Source organism: Garra rufa, chromosome 5 (genome assembly GCF_049309525.1).
Source record: "Garra rufa chromosome 5, GarRuf1.0, whole genome shotgun sequence".
Lineage (NCBI taxonomy): Eukaryota > Metazoa > Chordata > Actinopteri > Cypriniformes > Cyprinidae > Garra > Garra rufa.
Genome location: NC_133365.1, coordinates 23058818 through 23079617, shown reverse-complemented (window position 1 = coordinate 23079617; position 20800 = coordinate 23058818). Strand labels below are relative to the sequence as shown.

Here is a 20800-nt window from a genome sequence, read left to right as displayed (position 1 = left end):
TTAAATAGGGTAATTTGTAATCTGTAATCTATTACATTTCCAAAGTAACGTCCCCAACACTGTGAATAATCATAGGGTTAAAGGTGATAAACGCACCATATTGAACATGGCGCCCAACGCTATTTGAGGTTTGAGTTATAAGTTGAAAATCTAGATACCACATTGAAGAGCTGCCAGTAAGCCCCAAAAGTGACCAATCCAGTGAGGGTTTGGTTATACTAATCCAGAGGGTATTAGTGTATTCCAGTCTAGAGAAAGGACTGAAGGGCCAAGAAACGGGATCGCTACCCGTGAGACCTAGAGGGGTCTAGAAGGGCTATAGAGTTGATAAACCTGCAGTAGAAGGAAATTTTACTATGACAGGGAAGAAAGCCCAGAAAAAATCCAGCAGTACCTTAATACAGGCATATACCTGGGGGGACCACAGGGTAAAAGCCTGGGAGAAAAAAGCCTTAAGGGCAGAAACCTCAGTCCAGGAAACAGAGCCAGGTCAGATACTTTTATGGTTACCAAGTAGGGATGGTCCTGCTAAGGATAAACCAAAGTGCAAGAAAGATCTGAAAGTAAAGCCTCTAGAATCACCAAAGATTATGAGTAATCAGTACAGTGAGAATCCAGGAGCTATAAAAGGAGCTCTGTGTGTTGTCTGCGAAGACTGCAGAATAAAGTATCCCAAAGTGGAGAAACTAATGACTCAGCAAACAGGTGATCAGAACGATACCTGTGAGTGTACATGGACAGGTTGGAAATGGATAAAATGTGAAGAATGCATTAGTGATATAAGACAAGGTGAACTGCTGGTACAAGGGAGGTATAGAATTTGGGCATGGCATAAAGCTCGTGGTTTGTTGAGCAGTAGAGGAAGTGCAACAAGGGTGTGCCTAGATAATGATAATTATCTAAACAGCTAAGCAACAGCAGTATTGATTATTCCTGGACGTCGAGATGTCGACCAGGAATGGAAGATGTGCAAAGCAAATGGTTGCTAGTTGATCCCAAAAGTTTGGGACGTGAACTAGAGAGCCTAAAGACTTGCTTTGATAAAAATGGTTGTACAATTAAACCAGAAAAAGGAAAAGGGATTATCTGGTCAATTGTCACCATTGCTAAAGTGTTAATGGAAAATGGTGATGGAGAACAAATCATGTCACCAAAAGTAGATTTTCCAAGGCGAGGCGAATGTGATGATGAAAATGGTTTTATGAGATGCCAATTTGGACAAATTGATGAAGAACGTTGGCCAAACAGAATAATTGCAAAAGTTGGAAAGGTGTCATGTGTGCCAATAGACTTCTGGAAGGGGGAAAACCGTCAGAGGAAAAAGAGAGGTGAAAAACCAACACACCAAAAATCTATTATGGAAGGTGAAACAGAAGATCTACCGACACACAGACTAACTCTGATGATTAAGGTGATCATAAATTTGACCACAACATCAGAACCCGAGATACTCGCCTGTGCGGTCGAAATGGAACTGGCTCGGGAATAACGTTGCAGGGTTATTCTTGAGTCAGACATGACCATTGTAAAAGGGGATAGAGGGGGCCCCCGGAAAACTCCCATTAATTGTTTTCTTTTATTTTTCAGAAACTATGAAATTAGATGATGGAGACAAGCGAAAAAACTGGGCAAGAACAATGAAGAAATGGAAAGAACCATGTCTTCCAAAACCAGTATTACTGGTAACTTTAGTAATAGGGACCATATCCTTGGTAGGGATATGGCCTTTAGTTGACTTTGCAACACAATTAATAGTAGTAGACCAAATTTATGTACAAGAAGTTGCAAATTGTACTATAATAGAGATAAAAGTATTAAACTGCAAAAAATCTACTTTAGAAGAATGTAGCAAATGCATAGAAATACTTGAAAAATACAAAAAAGGACCTAATACAATAGTAAAATGCAGAGTAAGAAGGGAAATATTTAACATTACACAGATAAGGAAAACATGGATTTGGCATAAGAGAAGTGGAATAGAATATATAGGTCCAGGAGAAAAACATGGGTGCTGTCACGTATGTGGTCTATCCTGTCTTCATGAACTCTTGCACACACATTCTGGACTGCAATCCCCATAAGCCACTGCACCAATCACTGCACACACCTGCTCCTCGTTTCCCACTGCACTGATTGCTGCACACATCTGTTTCACATTGACTCTCATGCATTTAAGCCACTCACACACACAGCTCTTGGCGAAGTCTTATTGTTCCGTATGGTCTTTATTTTGAACGTTTCTTTCCGTGTTTGTTTTCCCTTTTGTTTGATTCCTGGACTCCTCCCCGTGTTTTTATTCTCGCTGCCAGCCCCAACCTTCTGCCTGTGTTTGACTACTCTTTGGATTATCCTCGTTATTGTTGTTTGCCGGTGATTGACCCTGTCTGTTTACCACGCCTTCTAATAAAGCCTGCATTTGGATCCGAACGCCTGTCTCCAGACCTCCTTTGTTATAGGTGCTATCAAACGCATCAAGAACATGTAAAAATAGATAATAGCGAAAACAGAATTAACCCAACAAAAGTTAGCATAACTGCTAGAAAGACTGAAGATAAAAGTAAACCCAAAACGACACTTCAAAATCCTATGTTAGTATTTGAAGGAGAATGCCACAAATATTTTACAAAAAATAAATATACAATGTATGAAACCCCATAGAATTAAAAGATCCTTTTCCATGGATAAAATGGCATAGTAAAACAAATAGGACAGCAAAAGTGATATTGAAACCTGGTACCTATTCTGGTCAAAAGAAGACCTTGTACCAAATAAGTGTGAGCACAAGAAAATACTGGGAGGAATGCCCAGGAAAAAATATTGATAACTGTAATGGAGAGCAATATAATTGGCAGTTGCATACCCTGTGGCGCAGAAAGGCCTTATATGGCTATTTTGAAATTATAAAAGATCCGGACTGTAAAACTGTAACAAGATATGAAGGAAAATTTGTCAAAGGTAGAGGCGAATATTTAACAACCCCTTGTCCATGTAATGAAACTAGTCGAAAATGGAATTGCGGAGAAAATTATAGAGCTAGAGCAGGATTAACCTGGGAAAAGGAGAAAGAGAGTAAACACTGGTTATCATTTTGGAGAAATGCTGGAGGATTTACATGGCAAGGACTAAGATAATATAAATATAAATAATGGAGAAAAATCAGGAATTATGGAAAGAGATATTAACTGAGAATGGCACTGAAACATACCAAATGGTATTACAATTTAGACTTTGGGATATTATAGGAAATATAGGAGACAATATTAATGAAGGGATTACTGAAAAACAGTTACACGGACCTATGTTTAAGTTAAGCGGAAAAAAGCAGAGTCATTATGGAATGAGAATACAATATGAAAATAGGTGGTTGTATGAATATTACCCAATGCCTATAGTAAGAGCAAGACATCCAAATATAACTGGAAGAGTGTTTTGGATAATACCTGGAGCAATACCAGAATATCATAACAGCAGAAATATAAGGAAACCTGAATACAGGCTATCATATAATCTTAGTGGAGATTCAAATGATAAAACAGTTATGTATGCACCAAAAAGCTTATGGAGAGTATTTCATTTTGAAGAAGACAAAGATCCACGAGTTAGATTAGTGACGAATGTTGGATGGTCGAATATTGATACTAAAATAGACTATAATATAAGAAGAAATGATCTTAATTAGGGAATCAATAGGTTGTTAGCAAAAAGAATTACAACAAATTTACCCATATTTATGGGAAATGTGTGGAATTTCAATAATCAGGAACAAGGAAGGTGTATGCCACCCTATCCTTGGTATTGGATGGTATAGCAAGATTACAATATGCGGAAACGAATGCAGGATATAGGCAGTGGACTACAGAAGATTGGAAAGATTTAGGTGAAAGAATCACACAAGGATGGATATTAGTGGGAAAAGGATTAGAAAAAACAGTGACTACAATGATAGATGTAGGACAAGAGTTATTGAATACATTGATGAAAGTGGTTACTTGGATAACTGATAATTGGTATGTATTACTAATAGTAGGAGCAATAATAGGATTATTAATAATGGGAGAATTAACAGGTTTTAATGGTATACTGAGGCACATGATGAGATTAATATGTTCTTGTGCCTGCAACATCCTGAATGATGATGAACAAGAAGCTAAAGAGGCGTTACTTCAAGAAGACAGGAAAAGATGTCAATATAAAAACAACAGCAAGAATAAGAAATTTCAGACCAAGTGTCTACTAACCTATTAAGAGAACTATAGCAACGAGTGAGACTAAAGAACAAATAATGGCAAGCAATAGTACAAACGATACTACGAGCAAGATCACCAGCTCTGACCTTAATAACCTGATGGATATACTGGTAATTGAGACTAGTTTATTTATTTGGATGTTTATTATGATTTGGGATAACATGAAGATAATAGGACTAGTGTTGCTACACATGATAAAAATTGTTTATAGCAACAGAGTTATGGGTGATGTTATGATAATTTTGATGTACCGCAGCAAAAAGCTTTTGACAATGTTTAGTCATTTAGAAAAACTTGTATGGTTTGGAGAAATAGTTTGCATCATGTCTAGTTATGTATTATTTGCCTGAAATGTGGTTATATGCAATTATTACAGAGAAAGTTGTTTTGGCCGGAGTAGTGATTTACATAATATTAGAAGTAATTGTGATAACTAGAAAATGCAACAGTAGTAAATGGAAACAATGGAAAGTTGGAACTTTAACTAAATGGATAGCTGGAGCAATTATATTAGGTGTAAATGCAATAATGGGTACAAAAGGGATGACACCTTTGGTTGTAACTTATATGATGTTTTTAGAACCCCCAAAATCACCTGGAAAGAGAGGGTCTGGGGTTTGGTACAAGAAGAATACTGAAGGATAAAGTGAGCAGGAAGTGTTCTTAAGAAATGTACATATAGGAGTTAAAAGGAAGAAGTGTGATTTTAATAATAGGAAAATAAATAAAATGATTTTATTAAGCAATGATAATACAATTATAATGAAGCAATAGAAAGGAGAAGGAAAGGAGAAGTAGAAGTAGAAAGTATTAAAAGATTAAAAGTGTTTGATGTAATACTGGAATGCAATATGATGAGGTGAAAGATGAACACTGAAAGAAAGAAGAAAAAGAATACATATATATGTGTAATAGACCATATTTTTGTACATGCTTTACATTGATGGTACAATGAGAAAATTTTTAAATTTAAAAGAAAGTGGGATGTTTTATCTCATAGACAGAGGCATTGCTGGAAATGGTGGAAGAAAAGCCCCGGGAGCCTAGAAGAAAGGTGGCGGCCAAGGTCTTGATCGAGACTCAAATCCCAGCCATGGGACACTGTAAAAGGTGTGAGAGGGACGGGAGAGGCCGTACCTTTATCTGTGAGGATCCAAAAGGGGAGTACATTGGAGCATGCCAACATGAAATTACTAATATACCGCTGTTGCGGTAGAGATTTGGCCAGTACCTTACCATTGTGAAGCAGAGTATAAAAATTTGGCCTAAACCTGATGTTGTGAGAGATATGATTCTCAGAGAAGATATGTTGAAACCAAAAAAGGGTAAATTTTGGATTAAAGAGTACATGAATGTGATTGCAAAATTAAAATAACTATTAGAGGTCAAATATATGTTGAATTAATGAAGTTCAACAAAAGAACCAAGACTTTTGAAGGATATATGCACATGCAAATGAGAGAGTAATGTGTTGGATTGAATCAGGAAATAGCAAGAAGGGGGTGTTTTGGATTTGGATAATAAGATTGCTATTTACCCGTTTCAAAGTTATGTTATTTGCTTATTTTAAGTTGATGCCATATGCTTAGAGATAAGGATGCTTGCAATTACAAAATTTGTTGTGTTAAGGATGAGTAAGAAACAATTGTGTAAGACAAGCTTATGAGATATTACTGTGTAATCAACCACAAAGGTTAACAAGAGGGTACACAGGGTGAAGAGAGCATGTTGCAACCCCAAGCAGAGCTGAAGCTGATGAAGACCTTGAAGAGGAAACGGATGAGTGCTAGACGCAGACAACGTAAGAGACAAAGGAAGGACCACCGTCTCATTAAGAATGACTTGCAGAGACTGATACGCCTACAGCAGGAAGATTGGAACATACAGGACATTGAGGAATTGATGACTAATATGATGATTAATTGATGTGTAATGGTAGTTACCCAAAAAGTTGTATAAAAGGTCTGAGGAGTAAACCACTCTTCAGATGCTGACTGCATTAAGCGTAGAGGACACCTGATTCCCTAACGAGGGACGCTTAACAGCATCTCCAATATTGCTGTTGAAAAGTTTGATTATATAACAAATAGCTTAGCTGATTTTTTATTTTATTTTTGCATTTCACTGGGGAGAGTTTGCTCTTCTCTCGGTTGACCTGAAGGCCCAGACGGCTGAGATGCTGGAGCACCAGGTCCCTCTGTTCGCACAACAGATCTCGCGAGTGAGCTATGAGGAGCCAGTCGTCGAGATAGTTGAGGATGCGAAAGCCTGCCTGCCAAAGAGGGGACAGGGCTGCCTCCGGGACCTTCCTGAAGACGCGGGGAGAGAGGGACAGGCCGAACGGGAGAACCTTGTACTGATATGCCCGACCCTCGAAAGCAAACCGTAGAAGGGGTCTGTGTCGAGGAAGAATCGAGACATGAAAGTACGCGTCCTTCAGGTCGATGGCTGCAAACCAATCCTGGGGCGGATGCATGTGAGCATGAGCCTCGTAGTGAGCATCTTGAACGGCAGCCTGAGAAGGGACCGATTCAGTGCTCTGAAATCCAGGATGGGTCTTAATCCACCGCTCTTTTTGAGCACGATGAAGTAGGGACTGTAGAACCCTGACTTCATCTCGGCTGGAGGGACAGGCTCGATTGCATCCTTCGCCAGTAGGACTGCAACCTCCGCACGCAGGACAGCGGCATGTTTATCTGATTGAACAGTAGTGAGAAGCACGCCTCTGTACCTGGGGGGACGCCTGGCGAACTGAATCGCATAGCCGAGACGTACCGTTCGTATCAACCACTGCGAGAGGCTGGGAAGCTGAAGCCAGGCTCTCAGCCGAGTCGACAGGGGTATCAAGGGAACGTTGACCGACGTGACCACGGTGGGGCAGCCTAGGGGGGGAAGGGGAAGGGGACTGATCCCAGAAGGATGAACGTCCTGGAGAAAAGTCTGGCTGCATTGAGCAGCGCTTACCTGCTTCCCTGGTTCCTGCACTGGCAACATCCAGCTCCGAGTCTGGTTCCGAGGAGTGGAAACACTGCTCAGGAAGGAAACCCAGGGCCGGAGCCCCGGAGGTGAGAAATTCAGCTCTTTTTGTGATTTTGTGGGTACCGCCGGATGGTGGGCCGACGGCGATGTTATATGAGTGCACAGCAACTCCCGGCCCTCCACCGGGAGTGGGGACGCAGATGTCCTCGTCCCCAAAAGAGCAGATTCCTTCACCTCCGGGGTGCCCGTCTCAGGGACGCTTCGTAGTTCGCCTGCGGGTGTTCTTCGCAGGACCCTGAGAAGCGGGCGGCGCCCCTCTCCCACGGGAAGCTCGACGTCGGGCTGCGAGCCTTGCTTCGTGGATCTCAGCAGGAGACGGAGCTGTAGTTGGTTGAGGAGCCGTGGGGGGGCGCCCTCGGCGACGAGCAGGCGGAGGCGGGGGCCCCGGCGGCGGAAGGGTTGTTCTTACTTCGCGGCGGGGGAAGATGTGTTTTATGGCCTCCATCTGCTTCTGGACCATGGAGAACTGCTGGGCGAAATCCTCCACGGTGTCGCCGAATAGGCCGCCCTGGGAGACAGGAGAGTCGAGAATGCGAGCTTTGTCGGCTTCTGCCATCTGAGCCAGGGTCAGCCATAGGTGCCGTTCCTGGACCACGCAGGTGGACATCACCTGACCAAGGGAACGCGCCGTGACCTTCGTGGCCCGGAGGGCGAAGTCGGTGGCGGCGCGGATTTCCTCAAATGTCCCTTGATCAGGACCACTCTCGTGCAGGTGTTTAAGAGCCTGCGCCTGGTACACCTGAAGTGTCGCCATGGCATGCAGGGCGGTGGCAGCGTGCCCGGCGGCGTGAAAACCCGCTCCGTAAGGCCGGAGGAGAGCTTACACGCTCGGGAAGGGAAACGGTGTGGCAGCGCCGCGGGGGCAAAGGTGCACCGCCACAGCGCGCTCAACCTGGGGGATCGCCACGTACCCCTTGGCTGCCCCGCCATCGAGAGCGGCGAGGGGAGAGGAGCTGGAGCGCGCTCTAAATGAATACGGAGCGCGCCACGATTTTGTCAGCTCCTCATGCACCTCCGGGAAGAAAGGAACTGGGGGAGAGCGCGGCGGTGCTGCCGGTGCCCTCCCCAGGAACCAGTCATCCAGCCTAGAGGGATCGGCCGGAGGCTCACTGGGAACCTCCAAGCCTATCCCCCTGGCCGCCCGGAGGAGCATAGCCGATAGTTCGGCGTCCACCTCCGAAGGGGCAGCGACCGCGGGGGGGCTCTGCACCAAAGGGGCGGAGGCCTCACCATCTGACTCTCCCTCCGATGCTGTGATCAACATCTCATCCTCCGCAGGAGCCTCGAAGGAGACGCTCAGCCCGGCGGGCGGGGAAGCGTACTGCTGCGGAAGCTCGACGGGGCCATGCTGAGATAGAGACGACCGCAGGGCTTTTTGGGCCGGCGGAACGTTCTCCACTACAACTTGGATGTCCCCCCCAGGCCTCCTCGCGGTGGCCGAAAAACATTGGCGGTTTAACAGCCGGCCGCGGGAGGGGGGCGGGGGGAGCTGGCTCGCGGAAGAGCGGCGGGACTTCAGCGTGGCCATGGACATGCTCTCATAGTGCGGGCATGATCCATCCGTGAACGCTGCCTGAGTGTGCTCGAAGCCCAGGCACGTGAGGTAGCGTTCATGTCCGTCCGCAGGAGTGAGGAAACTACCACATCCAGAAACGCACGACCGAAGAGCCATTCTGAAAAGAACGTCTGATCGGCCGCGAGAAATTGCTCTTTTGTGACCCCCGGATTGCCCAGGGAGGAACCGCGGGGCAGTGTGCACTCGCCGGGGCTGCTCGCTGGAAAGCAATAGGCTTTTGAAGCCGTGAAAACAGCTGCCCGCAGGGACCGCGCCGGCGGCCACCAAAAAAGCTCTTTTAGAATCACTCTCTTAGGTTCTTGGCAGCACACCGGCGGGAGAGAGAGCATAAACTCAGGAACTCTTTTATTCTTTTTTTCTTTGTCTTCTTTAGAGGCTCGACGCATCGGCTCTGAAGCAAAAGTCTGACTGAGTGGTGCACGCCGCCATCTTATATACCCATATGTACAGGGCGTGGCCGTCACGCACGTTCCACTCGCCAATTTTCATTGGCCTTTTGAATAAGGCTCAGAGATGATTGGTCTCTCAAGCAAGATCCCAATGTAACGTCGAAGTGATTCGACTGAAGGGGAACATGTATTCTGCATGATGGGACAGATAGGTTGAGTTGAAAAGTGGCTTTTCAGGGCCGCTCACACACAAATATTAAAGCATAAGCACTCTTTTCATGAACAAAAATAAAAAATAAAAATAAAAAAAATCTGGCTTTATTTATTTTTCATTTTTTAAACAGAACGAAATCATCATCATCATCATAACACGATCAAACCCTGTGTCTTTTTTTATTATTTCTGTTAGTATTTAATTGTTCTGTAAAATCCAACTTTATTCATCCAAATAATATTCCAAGCGAGTCGATTATTCAGAAATAACAGTTTTGATATGATCATCTTAAATCCTCTGGGTCTGAGGGCAGTTATTGTAGACAGATTGGAGATTAATCCAAATAAACATGACGCTACAATTGAAACCATTACATTAAAATGATTAAAACAGTGTATTTCTATATAACTTCGGCAGCGTACATCCTCCTTTAGGTCAGGGCTGTGGCGAAGGCAGCGCGGACAAACACTCAGCTCGCTCACATAATATAATCATATCATCTGTAACAGGAACATCAGATCGTTTTTATGACATAATATGTCGTTATTACGAGAAAAAGATGTCGTTTTAACGAGAAAATTATGTCATTTTAACGAGATAATTATGTAGTTTTTACGAGAAAAGATCTCGTTTTTACGAGAAAAGATGTCGTTTTAACGAGAAAAGATGTCGTTTTTACGAGAAAAGATGTCGTTATTACGAGAAAAGATCTCGTTTTTACGAGAAAAGATGTCGTTTTAACGAGATAATTATGTCGTTTTTACGAGAATAGATGTCGTTTTTACGAGAAAAGATGTCGTTTTAACGAGATAATTATGTAGTTTTTACGAGAATAGATGTCGTTTTTACGAGAAAAGATCTCGTTATTACGAGAAAAGATCTCGTTATTACGAGAAAAGATGTCGTTTTAACGAGAAAAGATGTCGTTATTACGAGAAAAGATGTCGTTTTTACGAGAAAAGATGTCTATAGTGTAGTTTGCACAACCAGGGCTACTCATAGGTATTCAAACATAAAGTGTCCACATGCATTGTTGTACATTAGTTCCTAAGGGGACATGGTGATGGAAAAACTAAGGGTTGGAAGAAAAAAAATAAATTTGTGCTTTTGCATTTGTTCTGAATTTGTTTAACATTCCCCCGAGAAACTGCGTTCACTCGAATAAAACTTCTAAGCAAAGGTATTGAAATATAATTTTTCTTCCATCTCACCATGTCCCCTTAGGGGCTTTCGATATACAAGATTAGCAGCATCTAAAATATAAATTTAGTTACGTAATTTACGTATCAAAAATTTACATACCCCTTTCAGAATCTGCAAAATGTTAATTATTTTACCAAAATAAGAGGGAACATACAAAATGCTTTTTTATTTAAAAATATTTAAAATAATTTTTTATTTAGTATAAAAATAGTATAAATAAGATATTTCATATAAAAGACCTTTACATATAGTCCACAAAAGTAATAGTTGGACAAAAGGTTCAAATGCTCACTGATGCTTCAGAAGGAAACATGATGCATTAAGAGCCAAGGGTGTCAATTTTTGAACAGAATGAAGATGTATACATTTTTATTATTTTGCCTTAATATTATATATATTTTTTCATCTAGTACTGACCTACAGAAGCTATAGAAGATACTTACGTGTTTCCCAGAAGACAAAATAAGTTAAATTTAACAATCTTCAAATTCAAAATGTTTTCACCCCCTGGTTCTTAATGCATCATGTTTCCTTCTGGAGCATCAGTGAGCGTTTGAACATTCTGTAATAGTTGCAATTCAGTCCCTCAGTTGTCCTCAGTGTGAAAAGGTGGATCTCAAAATCATACAGTCATTGTTGAAAAGGGTTCAAGTTCACAAAAATGTGGAACCTGAAGGATTTTTCTGAAGAACAGCAGGCAGTTTAACTGTTCAGGACAAACAAGGGACTCTCAAACAACTATCACTAAACAGAAACAAACAAACAAACAAACAAACAAACAAGCAAACAAACAAACAACAAAAAACAGCTGTGGATCATTCAGGTAACAACACAGTATTAAGAATCAAGGGGATGTAAACTTTTGAACTAGGCAATTTTTATAAATTCAACTATTATTTTCTCTTGTGGACTATATGTGAACGTCTTTTATGTGAAATATCTTATTAAGGTAAGTCCTAAAAAAATAACATGCATTTTGTATGATCCCTCTAATTTTGGTAAAATAATGAACATTTTGCAGAAGGTGTATGTAAACTTTTGACTTAAACTGTACATACAATTCCCTGCATTTTTCACCTTACCACTAGAGGCAGTAAAACTCCAAAGTCTTTTATTACTTTTTAAGCAAATTATGATTACAGGCCAGACGATCAGTTAATAAAGACTCACTTCTGCTCTTTTCCTTGCACAATACTATGTTATCACCTCAAAACAGCTTTACCATAGCACAACTCTATATGTATGGCTTTTCCAACATAGTAAGCTTGCTCAGTTGCCCACCTTGTGCAGCACTTCAGAAGCAAATAAGTAAATATGTTTTGCAAAAAGTTCACCATAGGCACATACTTTTCATGAATCTGGGTTGCTAATTTCGTTTACTTTGCATTTTAAGCTAGGATACAATTTTGAGTGTTACACATAAACTATTTTTTTAAACCGAAGAAGTCGTAAACAACAGCTATGTTGTGTGTACTTAGACTTCCAAACAGCCATTTCCTTTTTTCGGTACAAATTTTGTTTTATAACTGCACTTCTTCCTCCATAATGAGGCAAATAGCACTGAGCTATATTGGATGTAATGGTGTAAATGTAGAGACAGCTGCAAACATATATCTACTGAATAACATACCATTTTACATCATTTTTATGACTTGTTTTATAAGTAAAGCACACTTACTGCTTTCTTGTTTTTGGCAGGTAAACCCCCGTTGGTCTTAATGATAACTGTGCACAGTTTCACATCTTCAGGATGAGTGCACTTTTCCTGTGGCAAAGGTAATAAGAATTTGATTCAGCATGTGGTCGACATTAAATTCCAAAGACAGCATGGAAACTTGAAATTCATTCACAGGTATATTTGGTGCCTCTTGATGACACAGAATGCAAATAAATCCACTAACCACAAAAGAGCTTTTCTAGCACTAAAAGGCAACTGAAAAAGAGATTGCTTCAGTAATTTGTAAGTACCACAAAAAGTCCTTGGAACCCTTTAAAACTAGACGGCTGAACCCATTGATCCAAAGTGGCCATTAAAAACAGCTGGTGCAAGAAATCGATGATGAAAGAGCGCAAAGGTCAGAAGAAAGTAATAATTTGTAGCTCTTCTGTATTGCGATGAAAATAGAATATGAATAAAGGGTAACCGGTATATCATATTCGCAATCTGCTCTGACACATAAATTGCACAGGGAATTATGTTTAAAAACCTTACAGCTCAGGAAAAATGGCATTGGTTTCTTTTGCATTAACGGCTTTACTTTCACAGTGTCCAGGGGGTAATGCATATTCAACAAAGGCTAAGGCAATGTCCCCATAACTAGATACCAAATACACAGTGGAGATGCTAAAATGAGAATGTCTAAAGATAAAACCACCATTAATTTTCATCAGTATCCCTATTAAGATCTATCTGCCAATAGCCACAATCAAGCATTGAATTAATCTAATAACTGACCAGAACACTGTAACACAATACCGATTGCAGGGGCGAGTAAAGATTTTGGGGTCACTGTATCTCCGGTGGTGTCCTGCAGGTCCTGGCATTACCTCAGGAGTTCTATAATTAACACTGACAGCTACCTCCTGTATTTTCTAGAAAGAGGGCAACTCCTTTTGTAAAACAACACTGACACCAGTGTCTTGTCCAGTGGGGACTGCTGGGTATTTTCCCTGAGGCTGCTGTCTCACATGGTGCATATCACCTTGAGAGGGGGCTGAGCATCAGCGTCTGTCTTCTGGCAGCTCCGTTTTGTGTTGACCCGTTTTCGACGCTTGCGAAGAACCACATAGATCTGCACGTACACGAGAAGGGTGATGATGAAGGGCACGTAGAATGACATGATGGAGGAGTAGACAACAAAAGCGGGGTTGGCGATTTCACACACGCTATCGTCCCGTGTAGCTAAGAGAGAAAAAGAGAGAGAGTAAAATATGGTTACACAATTAATTATGGTTGCAAAACTAATTAGTTCATTGAGGCACTGACAAATGCGTGTATGGCAAATTTCCCCTAACAATTGCAAATTAGCTCTAGATTATAATTAAATTAGAAGCGTACTGGAAAATTTACAATGGTATGACAACAATGTTGAGTAAAATCAAAGATGAATGCAAAAATAATATATGTAAGTACATATAAATCAAATATACGATTTATAAAGGTTGATTAGTAAGATTTTTATTTTTGGTGATGCTCTTGTTACAGTGTAATTACACAAAGTACTGGGTAATAACTAAACATGTACTCACTATAGGTTTAGAGCTAAGTTACTTAATTACAAGCAGTTATGCTTATAGTACAGGTTTTTCAATGCTTGATTCTGACTGGCTGATGAATGTTCTAACATGTGCAATTATTTTTCAGTGGGCACAAAGCTAAAGTAGTTTCAGGCAGGTCTTGACAGCATTACAGTTCCACTTCGCCAAAATGATTTAGGTTAATTCAAAGGTCCTTTCAATCTACAACAGCAAAAGGACCAAAACCCGCAAAGACATTGATCAAGCAACTAAATATAACAAACAACAGGATGAAAATGATTAATAATTTCCATGTTTTCCCCATGAAATTACATTTTATTATCTATGGAAAGCACATTACATTTCCATTTAAAATGATCAAAGTAGACTTGGGATGAGATTGTTATATATTTGTCCTACAGACAGGAGTATTTTAAGGACAAAAACTTGACAAATGTCTTGAAATAAAACATCTGAACTTGTCTTGAGGTATGGTAAGCATAGTATAACAGTGAAACATCGTGTCCTGACCAGATGCGACACCTTGACACATGCTAAAAGCTATCTTTACAATGTTTTTGTCCTAACCAGCCACAATGGTGAAACACAACTAGCAATAGCAGATTCTATTTTAGATATGGTTTCTAATTCTGATATGTCAAGGCTGGAACAACCATATAAAAATTATTACAACGACAATCTCAAGTGCTGATTATGTGTTTTATTTAATGTTGAAAAGGTAAAATGTGAGTTTGAATATCATTTAGCTTGACACATATTGCCGTACTGAAAGCAACAATGGATAATTTACCTCAGGTCTTGAAAATAAGAAAAAAGAAACAAACATAACAACTGTGAACTCAGTGTGAACTAGTGTTGTCAAAAGTCCCGGTACTTCGGTACCAAGTCGGTACTAAAAAAATTTAAACGTTACGGTACCTGGTTTTCTTAAGTACCGGTGGTACCGACTATCCGGTCAACCCGGTTCTTGATACGCTATACAAAAGGTGCGCACACACGCACTGCGCAGTTGCGCTCTCTTCATTAAAGCACCTGTGGTGCTGCTGATGCCGCGGCTCTGAATCCACTTGTTGACAAACAAGAGCCAGACTTACTCCAAATATTTTGGATTTGCGGCTGAACAAAGCGAACATCATAGATCATCAAAAAACTATTTGCAAAGATGTCGTCTAGGTTCTCTCTCGAAAGGACAAAACACCTCAAAGACCGACTCCGCGATCAAATGAAAGAGTTCAAGCAAGGTAAGTTTCATTTTAATTTCATATTTAGAGCTTCTGTCACGAACATTACTGCATATTTTAATTTGAATGTCAGACTGAAATAAACATCACCGTTTGTGTAGTGAATCGTTAGCATAAGCGCGGCTAACGCTAATATGCTGGCCTTAATGAATTTGAAACAACGCTCCTATAACATTTGTTAGAGTAAAAAAATAAGGACATGATGTATTTACTATTTTTTACACAAATGACTTGTGTATCCAAAATATATGTGTTAGAGAAAGAACAAATGTGTCGTTAACAATGTTTATGTCCTTAATATGAGTCTGTCAGAAAACGTTCTAGACTTATTCTTGGCTGGATAACTCTAGCAGGTTTAAAAAGCTTTTTAATAATAAATATGAATGCAGTTTGGATTAAATAAAAGTACAATCAAATAAAACACGTTTTATCCCCTGTTTAGTTTGGTAATGCTTTACAATAAGATCAAATTCATGCATCATCTAATATAAACTTAGAGTAAGTGAACAATATATTTTTATAAACATTAATTCATGTTTGTTCATGTTTAACAGATTAACATGATTTTATGCATTAGTAAATGTTGAAATTAGCCTAACCTCACGAAGAATAATTGCCATGTAACTACTGTTTATTGTTAGGCGATGTTGTCTAACAAATGAAAATTGTAAAGTGTTTTTAATACTGCAGTTTTCATCTGTGATAGACACTTGTCTTAATATATGTAATCTTATCTAAATTTATTATAACAGCTGAGGTTTGTTATTTACTGAAAATTCATATATTTTTGCTGGTGTCAATGATCTAATGTCGCATCTGGTCAGACTTAGCCCACTGCTTTACTTAAGTATATTATATTTTCTTTTTACAGCTGCAGATTGAGGAAAATCATGAAAGACCCCAGCGAACTCCAAAACAGACAACAGTACAGATGTTTTTCAGCAGAAGCAGAAATATGACAAAAACTTTTGGGTGAAACTTGTTTACATTTTTTATTCCTGTAATTTATTTAGATGTTATTTAATTACTAAAATGTTTACAATCCTTGAAATACTTTTTTAACCTGTGGAAAAAATGTTAACAAAATTTTATGTAAGTATAAAGAATGGCACTTTTTTTTTTTTTTGTACATTTTATTTTTGTTCAACTTTATTAATAAAAAATTGTGTTGCTCAATTAATATGTTATTGTGTTTTGCATTGGTACCGAAATTGGTACCGAGAACCGTGGATTTTCTGTAATGGACTCATTTCTACATTGCTGACTTTATCCTGGCCAGCAGGGGTCACTCTCCTTGAGCCCTTTATGTCATGCTCTCTCCAGAACAGCAGATGGCTCTAGCATCATGAACTTTAGCCTCTCCACTCCTCTAGCTGGCGCTATTGCCCCATACTACGTTCAGTGTCCTGCTAATCAGCTTTGATTTCTCACACCTGTGTTTGACCCTTTATAAGTTTGTTCATTTCCTGCCATTGTGTTCAGTCTTGAGCCTATTTTCCCTGTGTATCCAGTTGCCAGTTCTCAAGTTAAGCTTTGATTGTTTTTGCGTATTTTGGACCCTTGTGTCTTTCTTTATTTGTTGTGTTTTCTATGTTTATTTTGTACTTTGATTGTCTAGTAAAGATACTTTGATTTTTTGAAGAATCAAGTCCCTTGGCTTTTTCCTCTTCTGCTATTGGGTTCACCTGTAGTGAAGATAGCTCAGTGAGTTAATCTATACTCCTAGGGCATCAGAGACCCGGGTTCAATCCTCACTTCAAGCAGCCCCATTACAGCAAGACTGAACCATGGAAGCGAACCCAGCGGAAGAGCCTTCTCCACCCTCCAATGTGGAACGTATCCTAGCTGCACTCACTGAGCAAGCCAATACCATTCAACGACATGACGATGCTCTGTCTCAGATTGTCCAACTTTTGAGCCTCCAATCCCAGGCCTCTTCACCTCCACAACCCCAACTGCCTCCTGATTCTCAACCTAGATCTTTGGTGACACTCCCTTCTGAGCCCAAATTACCAGCCCCAGAGCGGTTTGATGGAAGCCCTGAGAAATGCAGAGGTTTTATTACCCAGTGTACTCTGGCCTTTCAACTTCAACCCAGTAGTTTTCCCACTGAGAGCAGCAAGGTTGCCTACGTTATTACCCTCCTCACTGGCAAGGCGCTTGACTGGGCCTCAGCTCTATGGGACCAGAAGTCTCCACTTACCACAAACAGTCAACACTTCATTATGGAGATGAAGAGAGTGTTCCAACATCCAGCCAGGGATGGGGACATAGATCACCGCCTGCTAAATCTCTCTCAAGGTACTCGGAGTGCAGCTGAGTTTGCCATAGAGTTTCGTACCCTTGCTACTGAGAGTGGGTGGGATCAAAAAGCCCTAAGAGCAACCTTCCACCATGCTTTGTCCTCAGAGCTCAAAGATGAGTTAGCATTTCGAGACCCTGCTCCTGATCTCGAGTCCCTCATTGATGTAGCTATCCGGGTTGATCATCGCCTCAGAGAACGCCAGCTAGAGCGGCAGCGGGAGAAGAGCTTACTTGAAGCCACCAGTCCTGTTAGATTACCTCCTCCTCTTGTTGACATGGAGGAACCCATGCAGCTGGGGGGAACTCGGATATCCCAGGCTGAACGCAATCGGAGGATGAGAGAGAGATGCTGCCTCTACTGTGGCAAGCCAGGCCACTTTCGCATTAACTGTCCTGAGCTTTCGGGAAAAGCCAAGTCTCGTCCTGGAGTAGGGGGGCCTGGGCGAGAATAGGAACCATCCCCTGCTCGGCAACCTCCGGCTTGACGATCCAGGCCACTATCACCCAAGGCCAGCAACACCATCAAGTATGTGTCTTTGTTGATTCAGGGGCTGCTGGAAGTTTCATGGATTTTAAGGTGGCCCAAAGTCTTGCCATCCACCCTGTGACTCTCCAAGAACCCCTTAACATTACTGCAGTTGATGGCAGCCCTCTGGGATCAGGTCAAGTCAGTCAGTGCACTCCACCTCTTCAGCTTCAGGTAGGGAACCACCAGGAATTGATACAGTTCTTTTTAATTCATACTCCTAAACTCCCTATAATCCTTGGCTTCCCATGGTTGACTCTTCACAATCCGAATATTGACTGGTCCCGAGGAGTTGTCAGAGAGTGGGGAACCAACTGCCTTCTCTCTAACACTGCTTTCTGCTGTTCCCCCGGGCTGAAGTCTTTCCAAGAATCATTGTCAAACAATTCCCAAAGCAACTCTATCTTTAGACTCAAAGCCCCATCTATGGAAATTATGGCTGTTTCCAGGATGGAACCAGTTACTAGCAAGTCCCCACTGCACCCTCCCGAGTCGTCACGAGTTCCCCTAGAATACATGGACCTCTTTGAAGTCTTCAGTAAGGTCCAAGCTGCCACACTGCCCCCCCACAGATCTTATGACTGCACTATTGAACTTGTGCCAGGAACTTGCCCACCCCGCGGAAGGCTTTATTCCCTCTCTGGCCCTGAGAGACTAGCTATGGACAAGTATCTGAAGGAAGCTTTGGATAGTGGATTCATCCGTCCTTCCACATCACCGGCAGGTGCTGGTTTCTTCTTTGTTGAAAAGAAGGACGGTAGTCTTAGACCCTGTATTGACTATCGAGGTTTAAATAACATCACTATCAAGAATCGTTACCCCCTCCCATTAATGACTACAGCTTTCGAGATCCTGCAGGGGGCCACTATCTTTACCAAACTGGACCTTCGGAATGCATACCATCTGGTCAGGATCCGGGAGGGGGACGAATGGAAGACGGCGTTTAACACCCCGACAGGCCACTACGAGTACCAGGTAATGCCATTCGGCCTGGTTAATGCTCCCGCGGTCTTCCAGGCCTTCATTAATGATATTCTACGAGAAATGCTTAATATATTTGTGTTTGTTTACTTGGATGATATTCTGATATTCTCTCGCAACCTCCAAGATCACATTCAGCATGTCAGACAGGTCCTGGCCCAGCTGCTTAAGCACAAGCTCTTTGTCAAGCTGGAAAAGAGCGAGTTCCATGTCCCAGCTGTCTCATTTCTTGGCTTCCATGTGTCCAAAGGCAGCCTTCAGATGGACCCTGGCAAGATTCGAGCAGTCTTGGACTGGCCCCAACCCACTTCAATCAAGCAGGTACAGCGCTTTCTGGGGTTCTCAAATTTCTATAGGAGGTTCATAAGAAATTTTAGTTCTGTTGCAGAGCCTCTCTCCACGCTGACAAAGAAGTCTAACAGGCCATTCAGATGGACCAGCGATGCTAACCATGCCTTCAATACACTAAAACAATGCTTCACGTCCGCCCCCATTCTAACACTTCCAGACCCAGAGTTGCCCTTCGTGCTGGAGGTGGATGCCTCTGATGTGGGGGTAGGAGCGGTCTTGTCACAGAAGAGTACAACTGATCACAAGCTTCACCCATGTGCTTTTTTCTCTCGTCGTCTTACCCCTACACAGAGAAATTATGACATTGGAAACCGGGAGCTGTTGGCCATTAAGATGGCATTGGAGGAGTGGAGGCACTGGCTTGAGGGGGCCAAACACCCATTCATCATCTGGACAGACCACCGAAATCTCATTTACATTCGGGATGCCAAGAGGTTAAACTCACGACAAGCCCGTTGGGCCCTCTTTTTTAACCGGTTTAATTTCATTCTCTCCTATCGCCCAGGTTCCAAGAATCTCAAGCCAGATGCACTCTCTAGGCAGTTTGAACTACCTGAAAGAGAGTCCTGCCCAGAACCTATCCTTCCCACATCCAGGGTGATAGCCCCCATCCATTGGAGTATTGAGACAGCCATCAAGAGAGCCCAACAACAACAGCCTGATCCAGGTAATGGCCCTGTAGGGCGTCTCTTTGTCCCTAAATCTATGCGCTCTGAAGTCTTGCAGTGGGCACATGCTTCCCTTGCCTCCGGACACCCAGGAACCACTAGAACCTGCAAGCTGATCCAGAGGAAATTCTGGTGGCCCAAGTTACAGAGAGACGTTCGGGCCTTTGTCTCTGCCTGTTCAGTGTGCGCCCAGAACAAGGAGCCAAGGACCCACCCTCTTGGCTTACTGCACCCACTACCTATCCCAAGACGTCCCTGGTCTCACATCTCTCTGGATTTCATCACAGGCTTGCCACAGTCCCAGGGAAACACGGTAATTCTGGTGGTGGTGGATAGATTTTCTAAGACTTGTCACCTCTTACCTCTGCCAAAACTTCCCACAGCTAACCAGACTGCAGAACTTCTGATGAAACATGTGTTCAGAATCCACGGCTTTCCACAGGATATGGTTTCTGACCGGGGGCCACAGTTTTCATCTCGGTTTTGGAAGGCGTTTGGTCGACTCATTGGGTCCTCCATCAGCATGTCCTCTGGCTTTCACCCCCAGTCCAATGGCCAAACTGAGAGGGTAAATCAGGATATTGAGAAGACACTGAGGTGCCTGGTTGCTGATAACCAATCCACCTGGAGCTCTCGATTAATCTGGGCTGAATTTGCTCATAACACTCTGTACCATTCTTCTTTAGGCATGTCCCCCTTTGAATGTCTCTATGGCTTCCCCCCCCCTCTGTTCCCTGGACAGGAGCCAGAAGTTGACGTTCCAGTGGCCACACAGCTCGTCCGTCGTTGTCGACTCTCCTGGA

General features: G+C 42.1%; 1 protein-coding gene across 1 annotated transcript in view; it reads right to left on the bottom strand.

The window, feature by feature from the left end:
• Positions 1–20800, bottom strand: part of drd2b (dopamine receptor D2b) — a 92954-nt gene that overhangs the window by 11674 nt on the left and 60480 nt on the right. The window contains exons 5-6 of the mRNA XM_073839942.1: positions 13371–13570; positions 12347–12433 (exon numbers count right to left, since the gene is read on the bottom strand). Coding sequence (XP_073696043.1) covers positions 12347–12433; positions 13371–13570 — 287 coding nt within the window. The remainder of the gene's footprint in view (positions 1–12346; positions 12434–13370; positions 13571–20800) is intronic.